At 48.2% G+C, this 17,792-nt stretch overlaps 2 protein-coding genes across 5 annotated transcripts in view; one reads left to right on the forward strand and one right to left on the reverse strand.

The window, feature by feature from the left end:
• The window catches only part of EcR (Ecdysone receptor), a 62,899-nt gene that overhangs the window by 23,201 nt on the left and 21,906 nt on the right, over positions 1-17,792 (reverse strand). The window contains exons 1-2 of one of the 4 annotated variants that reach the window (XM_017236822.3): positions 8,928-9,816; positions 1,907-2,866 (exon numbers count right to left, since the gene is read on the reverse strand). The exons of 2 other annotated variants lie outside the window; for them this stretch is intronic. In XM_017236822.3, the coding sequence (XP_017092311.1) occupies positions 1,907-2,579 (673 nt within the window). In that variant the 5' untranslated portion in view covers positions 2,580-2,866; positions 8,928-9,816. Of the gene's footprint in view, positions 1-1,906; positions 2,867-8,927; positions 9,817-17,792 lie in introns of those variants that run through there. One more of the 4 variants, XM_017236824.3, reaches the window with a different exon arrangement.
• LOC108122264 (uncharacterized) lies at positions 15,872-17,216 on the forward strand. Its single transcript, XM_017236825.3, has 3 exons — positions 15,872-16,080; positions 16,370-17,056; positions 17,109-17,216. The coding sequence occupies exons 1-3, from the start codon at positions 15,963-15,965 to the stop codon at positions 17,117-17,119; spliced, it is 816 nt and encodes a 271-aa protein (XP_017092314.2). The 5' UTR covers positions 15,872-15,962; the 3' UTR covers positions 17,120-17,216.

A 17,792-nucleotide genomic window follows, 5' to 3' on the forward strand; every position in this document is an offset into this window, starting at 1 on the left:
CTCACAGCGCTCCGCTTCTGATCGCGATTGTCGATTGCTGACAGCTACTACACGGCTATAGCTACAGCAAAAACAACACGACTGTGAAATGGCGGCACAAAATCATTGACCTCAATTTTTTCGTCATGCGAGCACAGACACGCTTGCGGGTAATTGCATTTGTGTGAGCGAGTGCAAGCTCGCGGGGCGGGGAGAAATGAAAGGGGGAGGAGAGTCACACAGACAAAGACAGTTGTACGAAAAGCTTGCCATCAGGCGTTATCATTCTGGTTTTATCGTGCACAAATATGCGTATTTGGTTTGAATTGTTTGTCGTTGTATAACCGCTCTGCTCTGCTCACCTTTATTCGCCGCCGTCCTTGAGCTTTGTGATCGCTCTGAGTCCGGCCCAGAACGCCTAATTATGTCATAGAAAACATGTACAACTCCGAGCCACCCCAGAAAGTGGACAAAGAAAATGCAAATGAGCTTGTCCGCCAGAGGGAAACAGGCTGAGGTGAGATGGAATGAGACGGCACAGTTGTGCAAACAAGCACGCACATGAGTTGTGGCTGCTCCTGCATCTGATGTGGCTGCTGCTGCGGCTGCAACGCGACGCAGCTATTTTAGGGGGTAAGGTCATGTACTTGAGCTTGCCATTCGCTGCTCTTCTGCAGCGCCACGTAAAGCAAAAAAGCGGAGGAACCTGTGTGCGCGAGTGGGATGGAGATGGAGATGGAGGGCGGCCTGTTCTTGCGGTTTTTCGATTTCGCTTCGGGCTGGTCACACATGCAGTTGCGACCCACTTTGGTTTTTTGGGCGAAGCACGTCCAGAGTCGAATAAAAACCAAGCAGGACACCCAACACCTTGAGATTTATGTGGGACATTATAGGGTTAACTGCTGTTTTCGTTGGAACTTTTGCCAAAAACTGCATTTGTAATTGATTCTTATGTAACTGGTGGCACTAGTGCCCTGCTAAACAGTCGGATAACCCAGTTTCAAATCAAGTACATGGCCCAGCGAGACCCAGTGGCCTTGACCCGACACTTGTCAGTTGCAGTCCTGGACACGGCAGCGAAAAATCAATGACCCAGACGGCGACAAAGACGCATCGATTGCAGTCGGCGACCTTGAACTCTGCCACCCCTTCTCCAAATTTGGGTCAGATGCAAATGCAGAGGGTTTGTGCTGCGCCAGCAACTGCTGCTGCTGCTGCTCCTGACCCGACCCAACCTGACCTGGTTTCCCCATTTGGCACGAGGTCAGTCCCACAATTACGAGCGAAGGCGAGCACGAAACACCCGAAGTGACGTCACCGCAGCAATTGCAGATGCAGGAAGCGAGCGAGAAGGGCTCCTTCAGCTTCCCCACACACTCCATTTCCTCTGCCTGCTGCTGAGTGCTCGCTGAAAGGAAGGCCCTAAATATAGAAAGACTTGAGGTAGGTTCGAGTTCCAGAACGAGACCGATAAAGGGAACTGGCACGTTAGGGGGGATGGAGACGGGGACGGGAACGGAAGAGCCACTAAACCGCCCTTACGGCTGCACATGGCCCGCCGCAGATGTGTGAGTGAGTGCATGGCAGGCAGGGTTCCATGACGGCGCTGATAATGCCGAAACAACAATGCACTCTGCTCCGCGGCAGAGCTGTGTGCGTGTTGGCTGCACTTCCACTGCCTGCTCTCTCTCTCTCTCCGCCATCAACGTGGCCAGAAACACCATAAAAAGTGCCCCATGAAATGCGTTCGGGCAATAAAATATAATTAGTGCGCTGTGCATTCCAGATACAGAGGATGGGCGTGGCCCCCGACAGGGAGTGAAGTGGAAGCCCCTCGGAATGTTTTCGGTCCAAGTGCGGACACCAAGCTTCCTGGCATTCAACAGATACAGATACACTAGCTACAAAACTATTCCACTGTCCTTACCTGATGAAATGGAATTGGCCGAGTCGCTGCGCGGCGTGTGCTGCATCCCCAGGCCCAGGCCGCCCACTCCGCCCCCTCCGACAGTCGCGCCTCCCATGAGGCCGTTCGAGCCGCCGTTAGCGGAGTGCAGACCCATGGCCCCGACGCCGCCACCCAGCCCGTTCTGCTGCAGGTGGTGCTGGGCGGAGGGGGTGGTGGGCGTAGTGGAGTTGATGAGTCCGTGGCCGTTCTGCATCTGCTGCTGCATCGCACCGATCCCGTTGACCAGCCCGTGTCCGTTGGCCAGGGCACCGAGGCTGGTGGCCCCGGGCACGTAATGGCCGTTGGAGCCGTTGGTAGCGCCTCCGACCCCGTTGCCCCCGATGCTGCCGTTGATGGGGATGATGGTGGTCTGGGCGGGCAGGGTGCTGGAGCAGCTGTGCATGGCCAGCGTGATGACGCTCTGCTGCTGCTGCTGCTGGTTGAGGACTCCGCCGTTGGAGCTGCCGTACGGGCCGGAGTCGTTGCCGCAGAGCCAGAGCTCCTGGTCGCAGTAGTCGTGCGAGTCCAGCGAGGATGGCGACATGTTCACACCCGAGGGCAGGACGAGGCCGTTCGAGGAGGAGGTCACCTCTGATGAGGACTCCTCCGGCAGGCGCATGAAACCGCCGTTGTTCGACCAGCGCCGCTTCATCCTCTGGTAGCCGATGGTCGCCGTTTTGGGGCCGTTTGTGGTTCCGGTGTGAGTCGGCTGGGGACAATCGCTCGTCCCTGGCAGTTGGTCTTAAGGTCAGTAAGATGCTTCGTGGAGCTCGTGGAGAATCTGCTCCGAGATTCTTCTTCTGGTGTCTTGGTGTGGCTTAGTTCCCGTGGAACTGGGTGCTTGCTTCTCTGTTATTTTTTTCGCACTTGCTTGCGTTCAAAATGCATTTTCGCCCGGGCTCGCCTTCCTCCTCATTCAGCACGCGGGGCACTCGGGAGCTGGAATAGAGAGTGGGTACAACCCGTAAGGATGAGCCTGCCTCGAAAGTGTCCTCGCTTCGAGGGCGCCCCGATCAACATTTTGTGGTCACACTGGAACGCCGAAGGTTCAACGCCCCCCGCCGCGACGGGGACAACCTCATGAAATTTTCATTTCATTTAATTGCAAATTTCTTGCAAACCCTACCTTGAACGCGGCGCCGGGGAGGAGCGCTAAGCCAAAGCGCATACGTAATTCCTGAATAGATCAACCCCGAGAAGGCCGACACATGTTGCTGCCTATCTGGGCGAGAACATCGCCCAGTCGGTTTAGCGGGAACTTTGGCGAAGATTGCAAACTTCTGATAGCCCATCTCCGCCTCGGCCGGCAGATTTATGGTCATATGGATACGACAGCCACTCGGCGAATAGATTACCTTGCTTTTCGCAACAATTAATCTGCTTTTTCCCCCTACCTGCGATTCGCGGGCTTAGCCAAGCGACGACTTGGCTTAAATGTCGCCAGAATTGATAGTATGCCAAAGATACTTTGCAAGTTCTCGGGTTTCTACAGAATCTAGATGTCGTTTGCCGCCCCGATCTATCATTTCGGATAGAGCTCTGTACACTTCCTCCTTCCAGCCAACCAACTTCCCTATTTGCACTCGCTGTCGGGCTTAGGGTCTGTTTGATCACCAGTTATCAAACATTTGTCTTGACGTCGATTTGTTTGCCTTGTCTAACCTCGATTCGGGTGTGTTGTCGAGGCATGTTGGCATATGAGTAGAAGAGACTACTCATAAGGGATATTCAAGTGGCTATGTTTATGGGAGTACTTCAAGAGTTCAAAGAGAAGAAGAGTTACTGCGAGGAAATTAATACTGTCAGTCGACTTTTATTTTGGCTAAGAACCTACTCACAAGGGAGGGTATTTCTCCAACAAATATACTCCCACTTCACTCTTAGTTTGAGCTTTAAAGAGCAGTCCAACTAGTTAGTTAATAACTAAACTGTTTAATCACGCATTAGTGTCCCCTGCGAGGCATTGACACTCGACTACTTGGGAAAGCAGCTAATTGTGGGCTTTAATTAGTGAAAGTCGTGCACTCCCCATACATGTTAATGCAGGGGCCGCCATTGCACTGCCAATCGACTTGCGATTAGTCACGGTCTGGGTCAGTGGAGATGTGGCTCTAACCAGAATCAATCGCAGCAGGAATTTCGAGTGGGCTTGCAATGCAGGGCCAGCAGCCTTTTGACTCATCCGTCCCCTTACAGGTGAATCATTACTTGGAGTACTGTGTGTATCGGCGGCTCTGAGCTGAGCGGAGCGGAGCGAGTGAGCAGGTTTCCCCCGATCCCCGATCCCTGACCCGCCTGTCGTTCTGCTTTTGGGCTTCCCACCATTAAGAGACCGGCAGAGCGCCAACGAGAGGGAAAGAGCCAGACAACAATAAAGCAAAAGTCTGTAACTTTTCGTCTCTTTTCCCTACAAAGCGCCAAAAACTGGTTTCAAGCTGCGCCAGAGCGGGATGGAGCGAGGCTTAGAACGAAATCAAAAAGAATCGCAGCCGGGCCGACGAAGAAATCGAAGCCAGCAAAGAGCCAGAACAAAGAAAAACGTAAAAGCGAAAGAAAAGGGAAGACTGGTCTAAGCTTTCGGGGGGGCGCGGTGCAGTAGGGGCCGAGGCAGAGCCGAGATTTTGGCCCGCATTAAGGAAAAAACCTGTCGCTGCCTCTGCCTCTGCCGCTGCCTCTGCCTCCGTCTCAGTCGCAGTCGCAGTCTCTGCTCTGCTCAGTTCTGCCGGCCGACTGAACTCGTCGAGCAGAAACACAAAAACAAACAGGTTGTTCTTTGGCGATTTCGCTTTGTTGTCTACAAAAATATTTCTGAAAACATCAGCGGAGAAGCGAGTGGAGCACGTATTGGGATAAAGCACACACTCGAGCTCACCTATATGCCTTATGTATCTCAGAGGTATGTATCTGCGAGATGCGCCGCGATACACAAGCGACATTCACGCATTTTATAGCTTGCGTGTCTGTTGTTGTCGCTATCTGTTGCGCTGCCCGTTTATTTTGCCCATTTTACGTTTGTGGTTTTCCCTGTTTTCCCTGTTTTTCAGCCTTCTTCTGGCCCGGTAGCCGAGCTGGGGCGAAGGGCTCTACACGCAGACTCAGATGACTTTTTAGCGCTCTTGCCGCAGTAACCTGTCTTTGAATTGGGCCTAAGAATTGAAGTCCAAGGGGTAGATCACAAAGAGAAGAAGAATTGGGCTCCTAATAATGGCTTATAATAGGGAATGAATCAATACCCCCAGTACTAGTGGGGGTACAAACTTGAACTGACCCAAAAAGGACCCGATTAACCCTTGGATACAGATACAGATACAGATATACCAACTATCGGAATATTACGAGTTGTACGGAAGTGTGTCGATGACTAGCACGCGACCACCGATTATCGGCATTCCGAATAGCCTCCACATCCTTATTCCCTTCCCAGCCATTAGGTCCCGAGCCCACATTCCCAAATACAATAAACTTTATTAACAGTACTGCAAGTCAACAATGGTTGTACACGCCACTGGAAGCGGTGGAGTCGGTGGGTGGCATGGGTGCTCTGGGCCAGTGGGCCACTCCCTCCAGCTCCAGCCCTTGTCGGGAAAAACAATTAAATATCCGCTGCCGGCTTGTCCAGTGGCTCTCATAATAGGCCCAAAGCACAAGCCCCCTACCAGCACCAGCCATCAGCCCATCAGCCCTTCAGCCCCACAAAGCACACTCCTTTTGTACAGTTACTTGGGTGTGGGTGCAACGAGAGTGCGGATCCTCTTAATTTCCTGCTGTTATTTTCCTGCCCGTAGAGCCGACGCCGCGTGATTTTCATTTGGCGGGGAGTCCGAGGAGGGAAACATATGTGACACATTCCCATAAACCCTCTCTGGACAACGCAGTGAGCCACAATGTCCACGGGGCACCCAAGGACTCGCTTTCAGTGGTACTGATATGTGCACTGAAAATTTGAATGTTTTAGTCGCGTGGAAGCACGGGGATGGAGTTTATTATCGTCGGTGATGAATGGAATCCCTCATATCTAAGTCTATTAACACCTCTTCATATGAAACCTGAAGCTGGCCTCGTTTTCCCGCTGATAAACCAAACTGCAGAGGCACGAGTCAATATTGCCCAAAACAACACCGACTCTATCAAAAGTATATCCGAAGAACACCCATACAAGCTCAGGGCGAACCAGCTGATAACTTAACGGGGCTTCTCTCTTGAGCCCCAACCAAAACTGGTTGGTTTACCTTTTCTGCGAATTCCACTTAACACAAGTATGAGCTTATACTTAATTTTGATCAGAAACTGGACAGCTACAAAGCTTATCGAGTCCTTGTCCGAGCTTCTCCGACAGGAATACCCAATTACCATAAACACATCCAGCTCCCAGCCAGTTGTTTTCTTTCTCAGGCGGATTCCGTTCCACATGCCGCAAAGCTTCAACATAATTCACTTTCCATTCGATTCCTAGCACAAAAATCAATTAGCAATAAAAGCAGGAAAAAGTTTTTAATGCCCCGGCCCGAAGAGATTTATGGGCCTGCGGTTGTCACTCTTCGGCTTTCTCAAGAACCAGGCCTCAAGTGGCTGATAGGCTATACTTTTCAATTAACGGCCTAGAAAATTAGTAAACAAAACTCCGCCAGCCCAGACCCCACTCACATCGACGTCTCTGTTTGACGCCAGCCGACGACGCCGGCAGCCTTGGCTATCAGAAGCATAAATAATAGAGGGCTAGAGGAAAAAACCCCGCGACAGCCTCACAGTTGGCCCAAAGCATAAGTCGACTGGCTCGGCTCAAAAATGCGCTTCAATCATTTCCTTTTCCGGTTAGGCGATGTCTCTCCTCCCATTCTTGTCCATCGACGATTTGCATTTATAATCAATATTATCATTTGCATATGAGGATCTGACTGATGGCCTGACCTTTCGGCCGAGCTAGACGAGTTAGCACTAAGCGCAGAGCCAGCATGGCCAACGAGTCACCGGAGAAGTGATTCAATCAATTTCAAGAAACCCGGGGAAAAGCTATCTATCTCTTCCCCCACTTAACCTTGACCCGTTTCTCCTTTTGTTAGGCAAATCTGCTCAAATCTGCTATTGAGATGCTCGTCTCTGTGGCACTAATCACAAATTAAAATGTTTATATGGAAAAAGTTAAAACAAAGGTCGTTGCCATAAACGTACAGTCATAAACCACACTTTGAATCTTCGAGATGAGTTTCATATGAACAGGATTACGATGCTTGAATCGTAACAAGAGTTGCCATCGGGGGGAGTCGAATACTACGTACCCTTGCAGGTTCACCTAAGAAGAGGTTCGAGTTTCCTCAAAAAGTATCGAGTTTCTATTTTCAAAAAGAATACCTAATTGGTAGATGGTTTCTGAAATCTAGTTAGCTGAGCGCAATCTAAACTCAATTTTCATTCTTAATAGCAAAGACTATTATATTTTGTTGTACTTATTTTTATCCATAATACTCTCTTGTACAATTATAATGTTATTACGAGGTTTTCTGCCGAATAGCTTGCCCAAAAATACAGAAGTATATGAAGTATCGAGGTATGAAACGTGTAATAGGTTATGGATTAACCATTTCAAGGACAGGACTGGAAACCTATGACTATTAAAATCAATCCTCTCAGGAATGGAATCCTCTCCAGAAGCTCCCGTGATTATTGATTGGTTATTTGATTGCTTTCAGAGAATAAAAAAAAACCTTTAAGAAGTTATTATTTAAAACAACTCCGTTTGACTAAGCCCTAAAAAAGTAGATGTAACAAAGCCAGAGATAATGATATATAATGATGTGTCGCCCAGAACCCACAGCGCCGACGAGAGCGACGACAGACCCGACAAGTACGTCGAAAAACAGTCGACCGCATGCATGGACGTACATGTGTCTATATATTTGCATAAAATCGCATTAAAATTTGCCATTTTGCCAACTTTAATGTTCCATAAAACACAAACAACAGCGCCGAAGACGTTAGCATGACGATGTCGCGCCATAGGAAGCTAGTAACTTTTTGTGCTGTTTGTTCAGTGTCCACCAAGTGTAGCAAAAGAGGAATGGCGAATAATTTAATGTGCAAAAACTGGGGGCAGGGGCGGGGGCTAGAGCAAAGGAGAGAGCCAAGAAGTCGGAACTTTAACCAGTCCCGTCCAGGAAATTCTATTCGGGCCAGAGGCAGGGTTGGGGGCTAGGGCAGTGGAAATTAATTGTGGGAGAGTCTGACTAATGTGTGGTTCTGGCTCTGCTGCGAACCCAATCTGGGCGGTTACCTAATACTCCATTAGCCGCTCTAAATTGGCCAACAAAAAACGAGGACCCACAGGGGAACCTTTTGTAATAAAACCCAATACATTATATTCACCTTGGCCCTGGTTCATACTTGTAGAGGCCAAGCCAAGTTTCAAACAAGATCCAATTCAGAGACCACATTCCTGTCCAATTTTCAGGCCTACTTCACACACTCTCCAGCCGAAGTTGTTTACAAATCTAATCTCGTCGATAGAATATTTTCGTAAATCAGGACCCACTTGAGCAGCAACCTGAGGGGGATATCCACCGGCGTTCTCCAGCCAATTACGCACTCAAGTGACTGCCGGGCCTGAAAGCCCTCGAATAGTGCTTCCGAGCGATACATGTTATTGTTGGCAAATCTACATTCTGGCGCTCACTTTTTAATTGGACGTCTGTCAGTTGTCATGGCAATAATTAATGCATTACCAATCGAACATGTGTATCTTCCTATCCACGTATCCATGTATCTACGCACTGGCGGCATGTGCGTATCTTGGCACTGAAAGGCCGCATGTTTTCCTTTCGAATGGCAGATGGAAAATGGGAAATGGAAATGAGGTGACAAGTGAGTCGAGGCAAGGGCAGCACATAAGAGGCGACCGACCGGGTTCAACAAAGTTTCATTTGCGAAAAGACATTACGCTCCTAGTTGACCACAAAATGTTGTTATCCCAAGGAATCAGATTCCTCGCCCAGGGCCCGACACTCACCATACGCGTCTATGTACTGCGCCAGTTCTGCTACTAATCCACAAGTATCCATGGGCTGACTGTGTTCGGAAGGGGGCGACTATCCAGGTGCACGAGACACTTTTACTTGTTAGTACATGCAACTAGTTAAGCACTGAACGGTCACTATGCAACTGCACTTTGGAGGTTTTTACTGAGATGCTCCCCAACAGGATGTTCGAGGGGCATGCCACAGACCACGGCTAGACAAATGTCTGATTGTCCGTCCTCGTCTGCCGTCTCTGTCGCTGATTACGTAGCTGCTTTGTTGATGTTTGCTCTCGTCCGTCTTCCCTTCCCGTCGCGAGTGTTCTGCTTTCACCGTCCAGCGTCGAGCGTCGAGCGTCAAACGTGGAGCGAGTTGTTTAGAGACCCGCTTCTATTTTCACTGTTTTGCACTGTGCAGCGGCTATATAATTTCTGTACAAATATGAATATATGCTCTCGATTTACGTTATTTAAAGAATTATTTCTCCGCCGATTCGTTTTCACTTCGTACATACGTGTGTACTTTTCTTCATAAATCTCTGGTTCAGCTACAAGGCGTTTGCACTTTATTTCATTTCTGCGATGAATTGCACTTGTTTTGTTGTCGATGTTGTCGGCGAGGGAACAGGGTATTATAATTGTGGGGCTTTCTAACAATTTCTTATAAATAGAGGCGTGTGTGTGCGTGTATACAGGCGGTTTAGACACTATTTAATTCGGATGCAACATTTTAAACATTTTTTATTGGAAACCGTTCTGGCTGATTTATATCTTGTATCTTGTATCTTTTACTTAGCGGCTACCGAGCGAACGAACGCGATCCGGCGGCGAGCGTGCGTGCGGACAACCGTTAACAACAAAGTTCCAAACAAATTTGAGACAGTCCCACTGTGCCACTACGGCCGAGAGCCACTCGCGAGAGCCAAAACAAAACAGCTCTCTCATTCCACCGTGCTGTGGCAGCGAGAGCCACTGAGTTCGCGAAAGAGGTGGAGGAAAAACAAAAACACCTCTCTCAAAACAGTCCAACTGTGCCACAACCGCTCTCATTCGCTCCCTCTGGGTCGCCCTGTGCCGAAAAAGACACTTTACACCCTGTAGTTCGTTCTTTCAATTTGTCTCTCCCTCCGCACTCTCACTTCAGCCAAAATATACTCAACAGCGGAATCGGCGATAAAGAAACATGTGAGACGTAGAGCCGCACAGCACACATAGATACTATTCAGGCAAACGCGAGCACACTGAGCGAACGCTTGAATGAAAATGCCGATGCAATCGCGGGGTTCTCTTTGTTCGCTCTCCGGCTCGCATCTGCGTCTGTGTCTGTGAGGCCTCGTATCTGTGAGTTGTCTGCGCCAGCAGCCCACATTCCCTGCGCTTTCCTATACTCGCCTTCTTTATTTCTGTTTTCTACTTATTTGTTGTATATTTCGTTGATTTTTTTAGCTGCTGAGTCGTCGTCGCTACTTTCGGGTGCACAAGTGCAAATTCACACGTACATTCGAAATATGTCGGCACAGTGGGCCGAAAGAGCGGAGCCGTGGAAACGAAATGGAAAGCGAGCGAGTTCGAGATGGGATGTTTGGGTTCTGCTTTCGTATTAAAAGATATTTTTGTACCTAGGGTCATGTTTGAGCCATTGCTAGGATAACCTGCAAGTCATACAAAAAGAGTTTTTCGGGAAGTTTCCTAGCCAGGGATGGTCTCAGAACTGACCCTAGATACATTATTTGGGTACAAATTGGAGTTTTTCTCATTTCTTAGCGCCATATATGGCTATATATATATATATATATATATATGGTTGTTGTTATATATAACCTTCAGAACTGTATTATAATAGAAAATTATCAATGTAATCCTTTAGGGAGCAGTTGATCGCATAATTTGGTATCAACTTGGGATGCAGATGCAATATAATCTGCATTGCATGTATGTATGTATGTATCTATATTATTAACATGTATCTTCCTGCCTTCCCAAACGACAATTAATGTTTGAAAATACTCCACTGCGGGATCGGTGGACACTATCGACACCGCCAGAACGTAATTGATGGAGTGACCAGAAGATCAGCAGTGCAAACAGTATACACACCGGGCAACAGCAAAAACCAATGTATCTATGAGCCAGCCTATACGTAACGATGACTGTGACTGTGGCCGTCAGTCGGGCGGCGTATAAATTGCACATTTCAAATACATTGTGGTTAAAAAGTAAGCACAGCGCGACAGCCAGGCGAGATACTCAGATACAGATACGCATACACGGACTGTAGATAATTGAGCCCCGCCGTCGCCGCCCGCTCTGCCCGCTCTGGCACTCGCTCCCATCGCCACCCCCCGCACTCGCCCCGTCGATGTGGACTTGTAGAAAGTGCCTGTGTGTGCGATGAGTAGACGCTGGGCAAGTTCAAGTGTAGAATGCAATAGAGAATTGCACTTCGTGAGAGCGGCAGCTGCGAACGCGATTGGGAGCCACGAGAGGCCCACTAGGCGCTCTCTCCACGCATACGCATAGAAAAGCCGGCTAAGCTAGCGGCCTCCGGCGGGGTGGGGGCGCTGGGGCTCTCCCCGCGGCCGTGGGGTGGGGTGAGCGGTGCGGTGTGGTGTGGTGTGGTGAGTTTTGCTCTGTTTGGGGTTGCTAGATACATTGAACCACAAAAGTTCAAGATGAAAACACAAAATATCAACAATGACAGCTGAGTAGTGCGACTCGGCTCGGGGGTGCGACGAGAAGGCGGGGGTGGGGGTGGGGGTGTTTGTCTCGCAAACTAGTATTTCTTCGAGTGTGTGCGTTTGGGGGGCGGATACATGGGAAGACCGATGCCAACTGAGCTCCTATGATTGCTTTTCTTCTCTTCCCCCGCACCGTCCCCACTCCCCCTTCGTGGCAGCACCCACCCGCCTTGGCCGACTGCCAAACGGCTCTCAGTTCAGTAGTACACTGGAGCAGTGGCTCTGGGTCTGAGTCTCCGGTGGCACATCTACATATCTAGATGTGGAGTGTGGCTGTGTGCGCTTCTCTGAGAGAGTTTGTCTAGCCGGGGCGGGGGTGCGGGGGAGTGCCAGGCCGCAGTCATGTGCATGCCGTTTGTTGGGGTAGTTCGCCGGCGAACACAACCACACACAAACATACATACATATGTTGTTTGTAGAAGAAATGGAAATGTAGACGCTCGATTGTTAGTGAAAGCATGTTAGATATCTGCTGGATTAGTGGTTCTCTTCGAGGGGAAATGGTAGTTACCTACTCTTTCACCCACTCTCTAAGCCTTCGGTGACTTTCCTGTACTTAACATAATTAATCCCCAAGGATGCCTTGAAATTATGAACTAAGCCCATCAGTTGGCACATCCCTAGGCCCTGCTCTCCAGTCCTTCCTTTTCTTCTTCACACACACAACACACACACCATCACTCACTTGCATGTGTATCTGTGCGCGTTTGGCAAAGGAGATAGCCGCCTAGAAAAGGCAGAAACCAAAGAGAAAAACTTGTCTACATGGCTGTCGTACAAGCTGCACAATTTATGCGAAGGCACACAAATCCACTGAACGAGAGACCGACAGCCCTGGCCATGCTTGTTGTTGCTCTTTGTTGCTCGTGCACTCTGGCCCATAGACAGGCTGCAACCACTCCGCTCCGGAGCCCTCCCCCGCACCACCTCGCACGGACATGGCTATTACTTTTCTGTGTTTTCCTTTGGCTAGTCTGGTTCGCCTTGTTTGGTTGGGCCTGGGCTCGGCTCGGGTCGGGTCGGTGCGAGTGGGATCGGATCCGATCCGAGCGGCTCGGCTCGGCTTGGTGCGACTTTTGGTATGATTTTGACTTTGAATCGGGCGCCACAGCAAGAGGCAGTGGAAGCGAGAAGGGCGGCCAGTGGGACAGGGACGGCGCGACAGCAAAGTCAGGTTTAATGTCGTTCAGTGGCGCATTGCCGACTTGCACTTGAGGTAGTCAGTACTCGTCACTGGGAGGGTGGGGCTGGGCGGCAGGGGCAGGGGCAGCGACAGAAACGTGTTGTGGGGAACGACAACAAGAGCAGTGGAAACGAACAGTGCAAATAGAAGCCCAAGACACCGCCCGGCTGTGGGCAAATAGCACATAGTCGAACATCGGTGGTGGTTCGCCGATAAGCGGGCTGGCTTGAATGGGCGATGGGGAGCCTTTGGCTTCGGTAGAGAGGGGGGCCCGGGGGATTTTCCGGCCATGGCGTATGTATTGCAACACGACTTTGCCGCAAATGGGCGGTAGAAGGTCGTGGCGAGGCACAGTGGAGCGAACTGGGCTGGCGCGAAGCAAAAATAGTTGGGAAAGGAAAAAAGGAAAAGGAAAGGTCCTGAAGCAGTTTATTTTGCATCCATGGATTATATTTGGAGGTGGTGGATAATTGAACACAATTATTCACATATTAATCAAATTGTCATTTTGTAATTTTTTTCGAATGGAACCTGATTTTCTTTTAATTTTCCAATATAATAATTTTGTTCTGATGCAATTGACTCCGCATCCACAGATTATATTAGAATTGAATAAAATTTTTCACATATGAATAAAATTGTCATTTTCTTCGAATGGATCCTGGTTTTCTTTTTATTTTCCAATATAATTATTTTTTGTCTGAAACAGTTGACTCCGTATCCATAATTGAATAAAATTATTCACATATGAATAAAATTGTTATTTTATTGTTATTTTTTATAAATTCTTCCCGTGCATAGCACATATATAATTAACAACTTAATATAATTTACTTTCAAAATTCGAAAAAATTATTTGCATATTATATTTACCCAAGTCAGAACAAGACGTACAAACTCACCTGCAAAGATAGAGAAAACAATCAATTAGTACAAGTCAATTGGGAGCGGATTTCATTGATGGACTCGATTCATTGACAACAAATTAGCGATGGATTATTCCCACTAAGTTTTCTGCTTAGCACGTTATGAGTTTTTATCTATTTTTAGTTTGTTTTTTAAATAGCGGGTATTTTTCCTCATTTTCGTGGTGAGCGGAAAAGCCTTGACGGGTCCGATCGCTTCACGCTTGTCAGGCGTGCAGCCCAGACCCCACTAACCCAGACAGAGTCTGAGCAATTTGCATTTCGCGATGCAGGAAGCATTAGAAGTGTAAGTCGTTTTTTACCTACAGAGTGTGAGCGATTTTCAGGCCTTTTTCATGGGCGATGGGACGTATTGAACAAAGCTTCCCAAGCTTATCACATTATATGTGGGCGACGCCTATGCAGGCCGCAGTAAACACATCCATGGGCACCTGAATGCGGAATTCAAAATTACTTTAGGAACCGCGACTGGCACATGACAGGCTGTCTGTGGGAGCAAAAAGTTAAGTAAATGTGTAACTCATCAGAAAATGTGTATTCTGAAGGTTTAGAAAAGCCTCAAACCCAATCAAAACGTCACATAATTCTCATTGTCAGATACACGACGGTCCTCCCTCGTTTTTAAAACATAAACAAATCCCATTTTGAATAAAAATATATTTCAAATACATCCCAATATTCTCTGCGTTAAGACATCAGGGCCACGATTCGTGAATATATGTCAGAATTTGCTTTGTAATAAAATGTGTCCGGAATCTGGACATAAGAGACAGCCTTAACTTTATTTGACAATTGGGGGCTGGCCCTGGAACAACCAGAATATATTTTGGTCTAAGCTGTATGTAAATGCGGGGCATCCTCAAGAGCGCCTGCCATTTTGAGCGTAATGCCAGTCGACGGGCAGCCCCATTGATTGCATACTAATCAGGGGGAGGGAGTGCCCTTGTCGCGCCAGTTATCGATAACAAGTCCATCTCCAGTTTGAATAAAACGCAAAAGCCCGAGGCAGACGCCTACACAGAGGCGTAGCATGTATTCGAGACCCAAGAACAGGCAGCCTTGAGGACAAATGGGAGGGCAGTCAGCAGGAAGTGCTATACTTTTGAGGGACTAGTTTCTCCAAGTGTATAGTTCATCGCCAACACTTGTTGCTGCCACCGAATCCCACTCATCTTTGCCGCCAGTTACAGGGCTTAGTTCAAAATAGCGAGAGGGTCCTGCGTGGGGGTGGAGTGGAGCGTGCGAGGGAGGTGGAAGTGCAACACGCGCCGTGCTGGGGGCTCAACAACTGACACTCCACTAATCAGCTGGCAGCAGTGGCCGATGGAAAGCTTCTGGGTGCAAAAATAGCAACGCACTTGCCCCAGCCCACCGCCATTGTAGCACCGTCCACATAGAAGCCCTTCCGCCCGTGCCCAAGGCTCCCCCTAAACTAAAGCAAACTGTATGGAATTATTTTTAAATTGCATGTTTAATCAAGTGTGAGGTCTGCTGCTGTCCCAGCTTTTTGTATGCACTGCAAACAATTAATTAGTGCAGCATTTAATCGTTATTTAGTTATAGCCTTTAAGTGGGTTTTCTTTCCAAAACAGCATATGGATCTAGTTCTCTCCCTTGCTCTTCGAAACTAGAGCCTTAACCTTGAACCTGGAGGGTGATTGAAAAACAAGATCATTAATTACAATTATAACTCAGACTGCTGTTAGACAAGTCATACAAAAAAGAGGGATTAAAAGTAATTAGGATGCGCCAAATAAGGACACAGGTCCTGCACAGATTTTAATTTTATTTCGTGAATAGAATTAAGGAATTAGCATGCCTCTGAACTTATATGGGAACAATCATTTGCCCACCGGCAGTTCAATGAACGAGTTATGCCGCAGAGTCTGCGGTCCCCGCATTTTGGGGTTTTGCCTGGCGATGAGTTTTATTTAATTTAGTCGGCAATATGGCCAATAAACACTCGCCCTCGATGACTCCATCCCATCTAGACTGGACACTGGACCGCCATAAACTGAATAAACTTTTATTCTAAATATTTTAATACGCTCAGGCTGACGAACCTGAATCTTTTGACACTTGAATTTGAGGCTTTGAAGCCAGTGTCAGTTTTTAAAATTAAACAGTACGGTGACACCTTGGACTATGCTGATCCAGTTCTGAAAAGTCTTCAGCGGCCAATATGGATGACACTGTTGTGAACAAGGTAGTGGATGGAATTATAGCCGGGTCTCTGGCACTGTTCACCTGGCTGAGCCTCCACGTTATAGGTCTACTCTGCCCTCGGGGTGAAACCAATCGTAAGTAATTCATCGAGTGTTGCAAGATTGGGTTTTGAATGAAAGACACTCGAAGGGGGTAGGGTCTTCAAGGTTCATCTATGAATCTTGTTTGCTAACCTAACTGTGGATAGTTAACCTAACAGGCTGTGGAAAAATTCTCTGAATCTATGAGTAGCAGTAGGCTACGACAACACTTTCATGGGTAGCCCTCGAGTCGTTAAAATTCAAACGTGATCCCACCACCCTCACAAACAAACTAAACATAAAAAGACGAGCACTTCGAGCATGGAAAACTTCACCTTTACAGGACTGATGGCGGGCAGGAGCTTCGAGGAGGGCGGGAGCGAGCACCAGGGCGAGGGATGCAGCGCCGGCAGCCCCTACGACGGGTACGTGAACTTCCTCTGGATCTTCGCTTGCATCTACGCGCTCTCCAAGCTGACCCAGCTCTCGGAGCGCTTCCTGGGCCAGCGGCTGCTCGGCCAGAAGCAGAGCTGCGACGTCCGCTCGATCAACCTTGAGTGGGAGCACACCCTCCAGCTGTACGAGGAGGAGAAGCGCCAGCTGAACCAGCAGGTGCGAGTGCTGCGCGAGAAGAACCGCAACCTGGAACGCACGATGACCGATCTGCGCGACTGCAACATCCACCTGATCAGCGAGAACTTTATGCGCTCGGTGCTCCATGAGCAGGCTCGGAGCGAGAAGCCGCCGCCGCCGCCCCAGTCGAACATCTATATCACCAACAGCCACTTCCACCTCACCCGCCAGGTGTTCGTCAACGAGGGCCACATCGACCTCCAGGTGCGCAACTCTGGCGGCGAGGACCTCCGCCCTGTGGACGCCCCCGAGGAGGGCCTGAACGTCTGGATGCAGTATTTGAGGATGCGCAAGTGCTACATGGGTCCGATCGCCGACCCCAACTTGATAGTGCCCAGCAGCCCCGATCATTCCCTACCCATTGTTATGACCACCGAGCAGTTGGCCAAGTTGCAGGGTGAGTCGGAGTCCTTTCTTTATTTTCCTTGCTTATATTCCTCTCCTTTCAGGCATGATCTAATTGGTTTTAATTTTAATGCATTCAAAAGAGCGTTGAAGACTTTGTTTAATTCTAAAAAAAATCCATAAAAATACATAAAAACTTGTCTTAAATTAAACTTTACGACCCAATTTATTTGACTCGCTTGGATTCAACTATAATCTTTGTCAATATAAGTTTCGTAAGTTTTTATACATTTTATAGCTTTTTAGTATTCTGTTTTCAGCTTACGGAATTTTTCTATAAGCATACTCTACTTAAACTCTAAACACTCTATTTCTGCATCTTCATGGATCCTAGGGTCACGAAAATTCTCAATTGAAAGGAACACACATACGTTTGTCTATGGCTATTTATTTCTTTATATACCATAAGGAGTCAAAAGTTTTGGATTTAATTTAACTAGGGATAGCTTAGTGGATAATATAGTATATGGGATAGTAGGTTGCAATTTTTACATATATCGGAAAATATCAAGTTCGGAATGGTTGGATCTATGAGATAGCAGTCATAGCGGGTGGAGTGCATAGTTACCCCATTGGGTATATAATAGCTGTTCATTTAGTAACCTCGAACCATCCAAACCATGAACGAGTGTATGAAGGAGCTTATGGACATAAGTTTGTTTTATCCTCGAGTCCCAGTTCAATACTGTGTTGCCAAACTGAAACTCCAAATAGGAGAGCAGAGTTCA

Source organism: Drosophila bipectinata, chromosome 2R, assembly GCF_030179905.1.
Source record: "Drosophila bipectinata strain 14024-0381.07 chromosome 2R, DbipHiC1v2, whole genome shotgun sequence".
NCBI lineage: Eukaryota > Metazoa > Arthropoda > Insecta > Diptera > Drosophilidae > Drosophila > Drosophila bipectinata.

Bases quoted from the DNA above. Each gene is read 5' to 3' on its own strand.
- LOC108122264 (XM_017236825.3), top strand. From the start codon at position 15,963: ATGGATGACACTGTTGTGAACAAGGTAGTGGATGGAATTATAGCCGGG. The intron at 16,081-16,369 runs GTAAGTAATTCA...TCACCTTTACAG, and splicing joins CCCTCGGGGTGAAACCAATC to GACTGATGGCGGGCAGGAGC.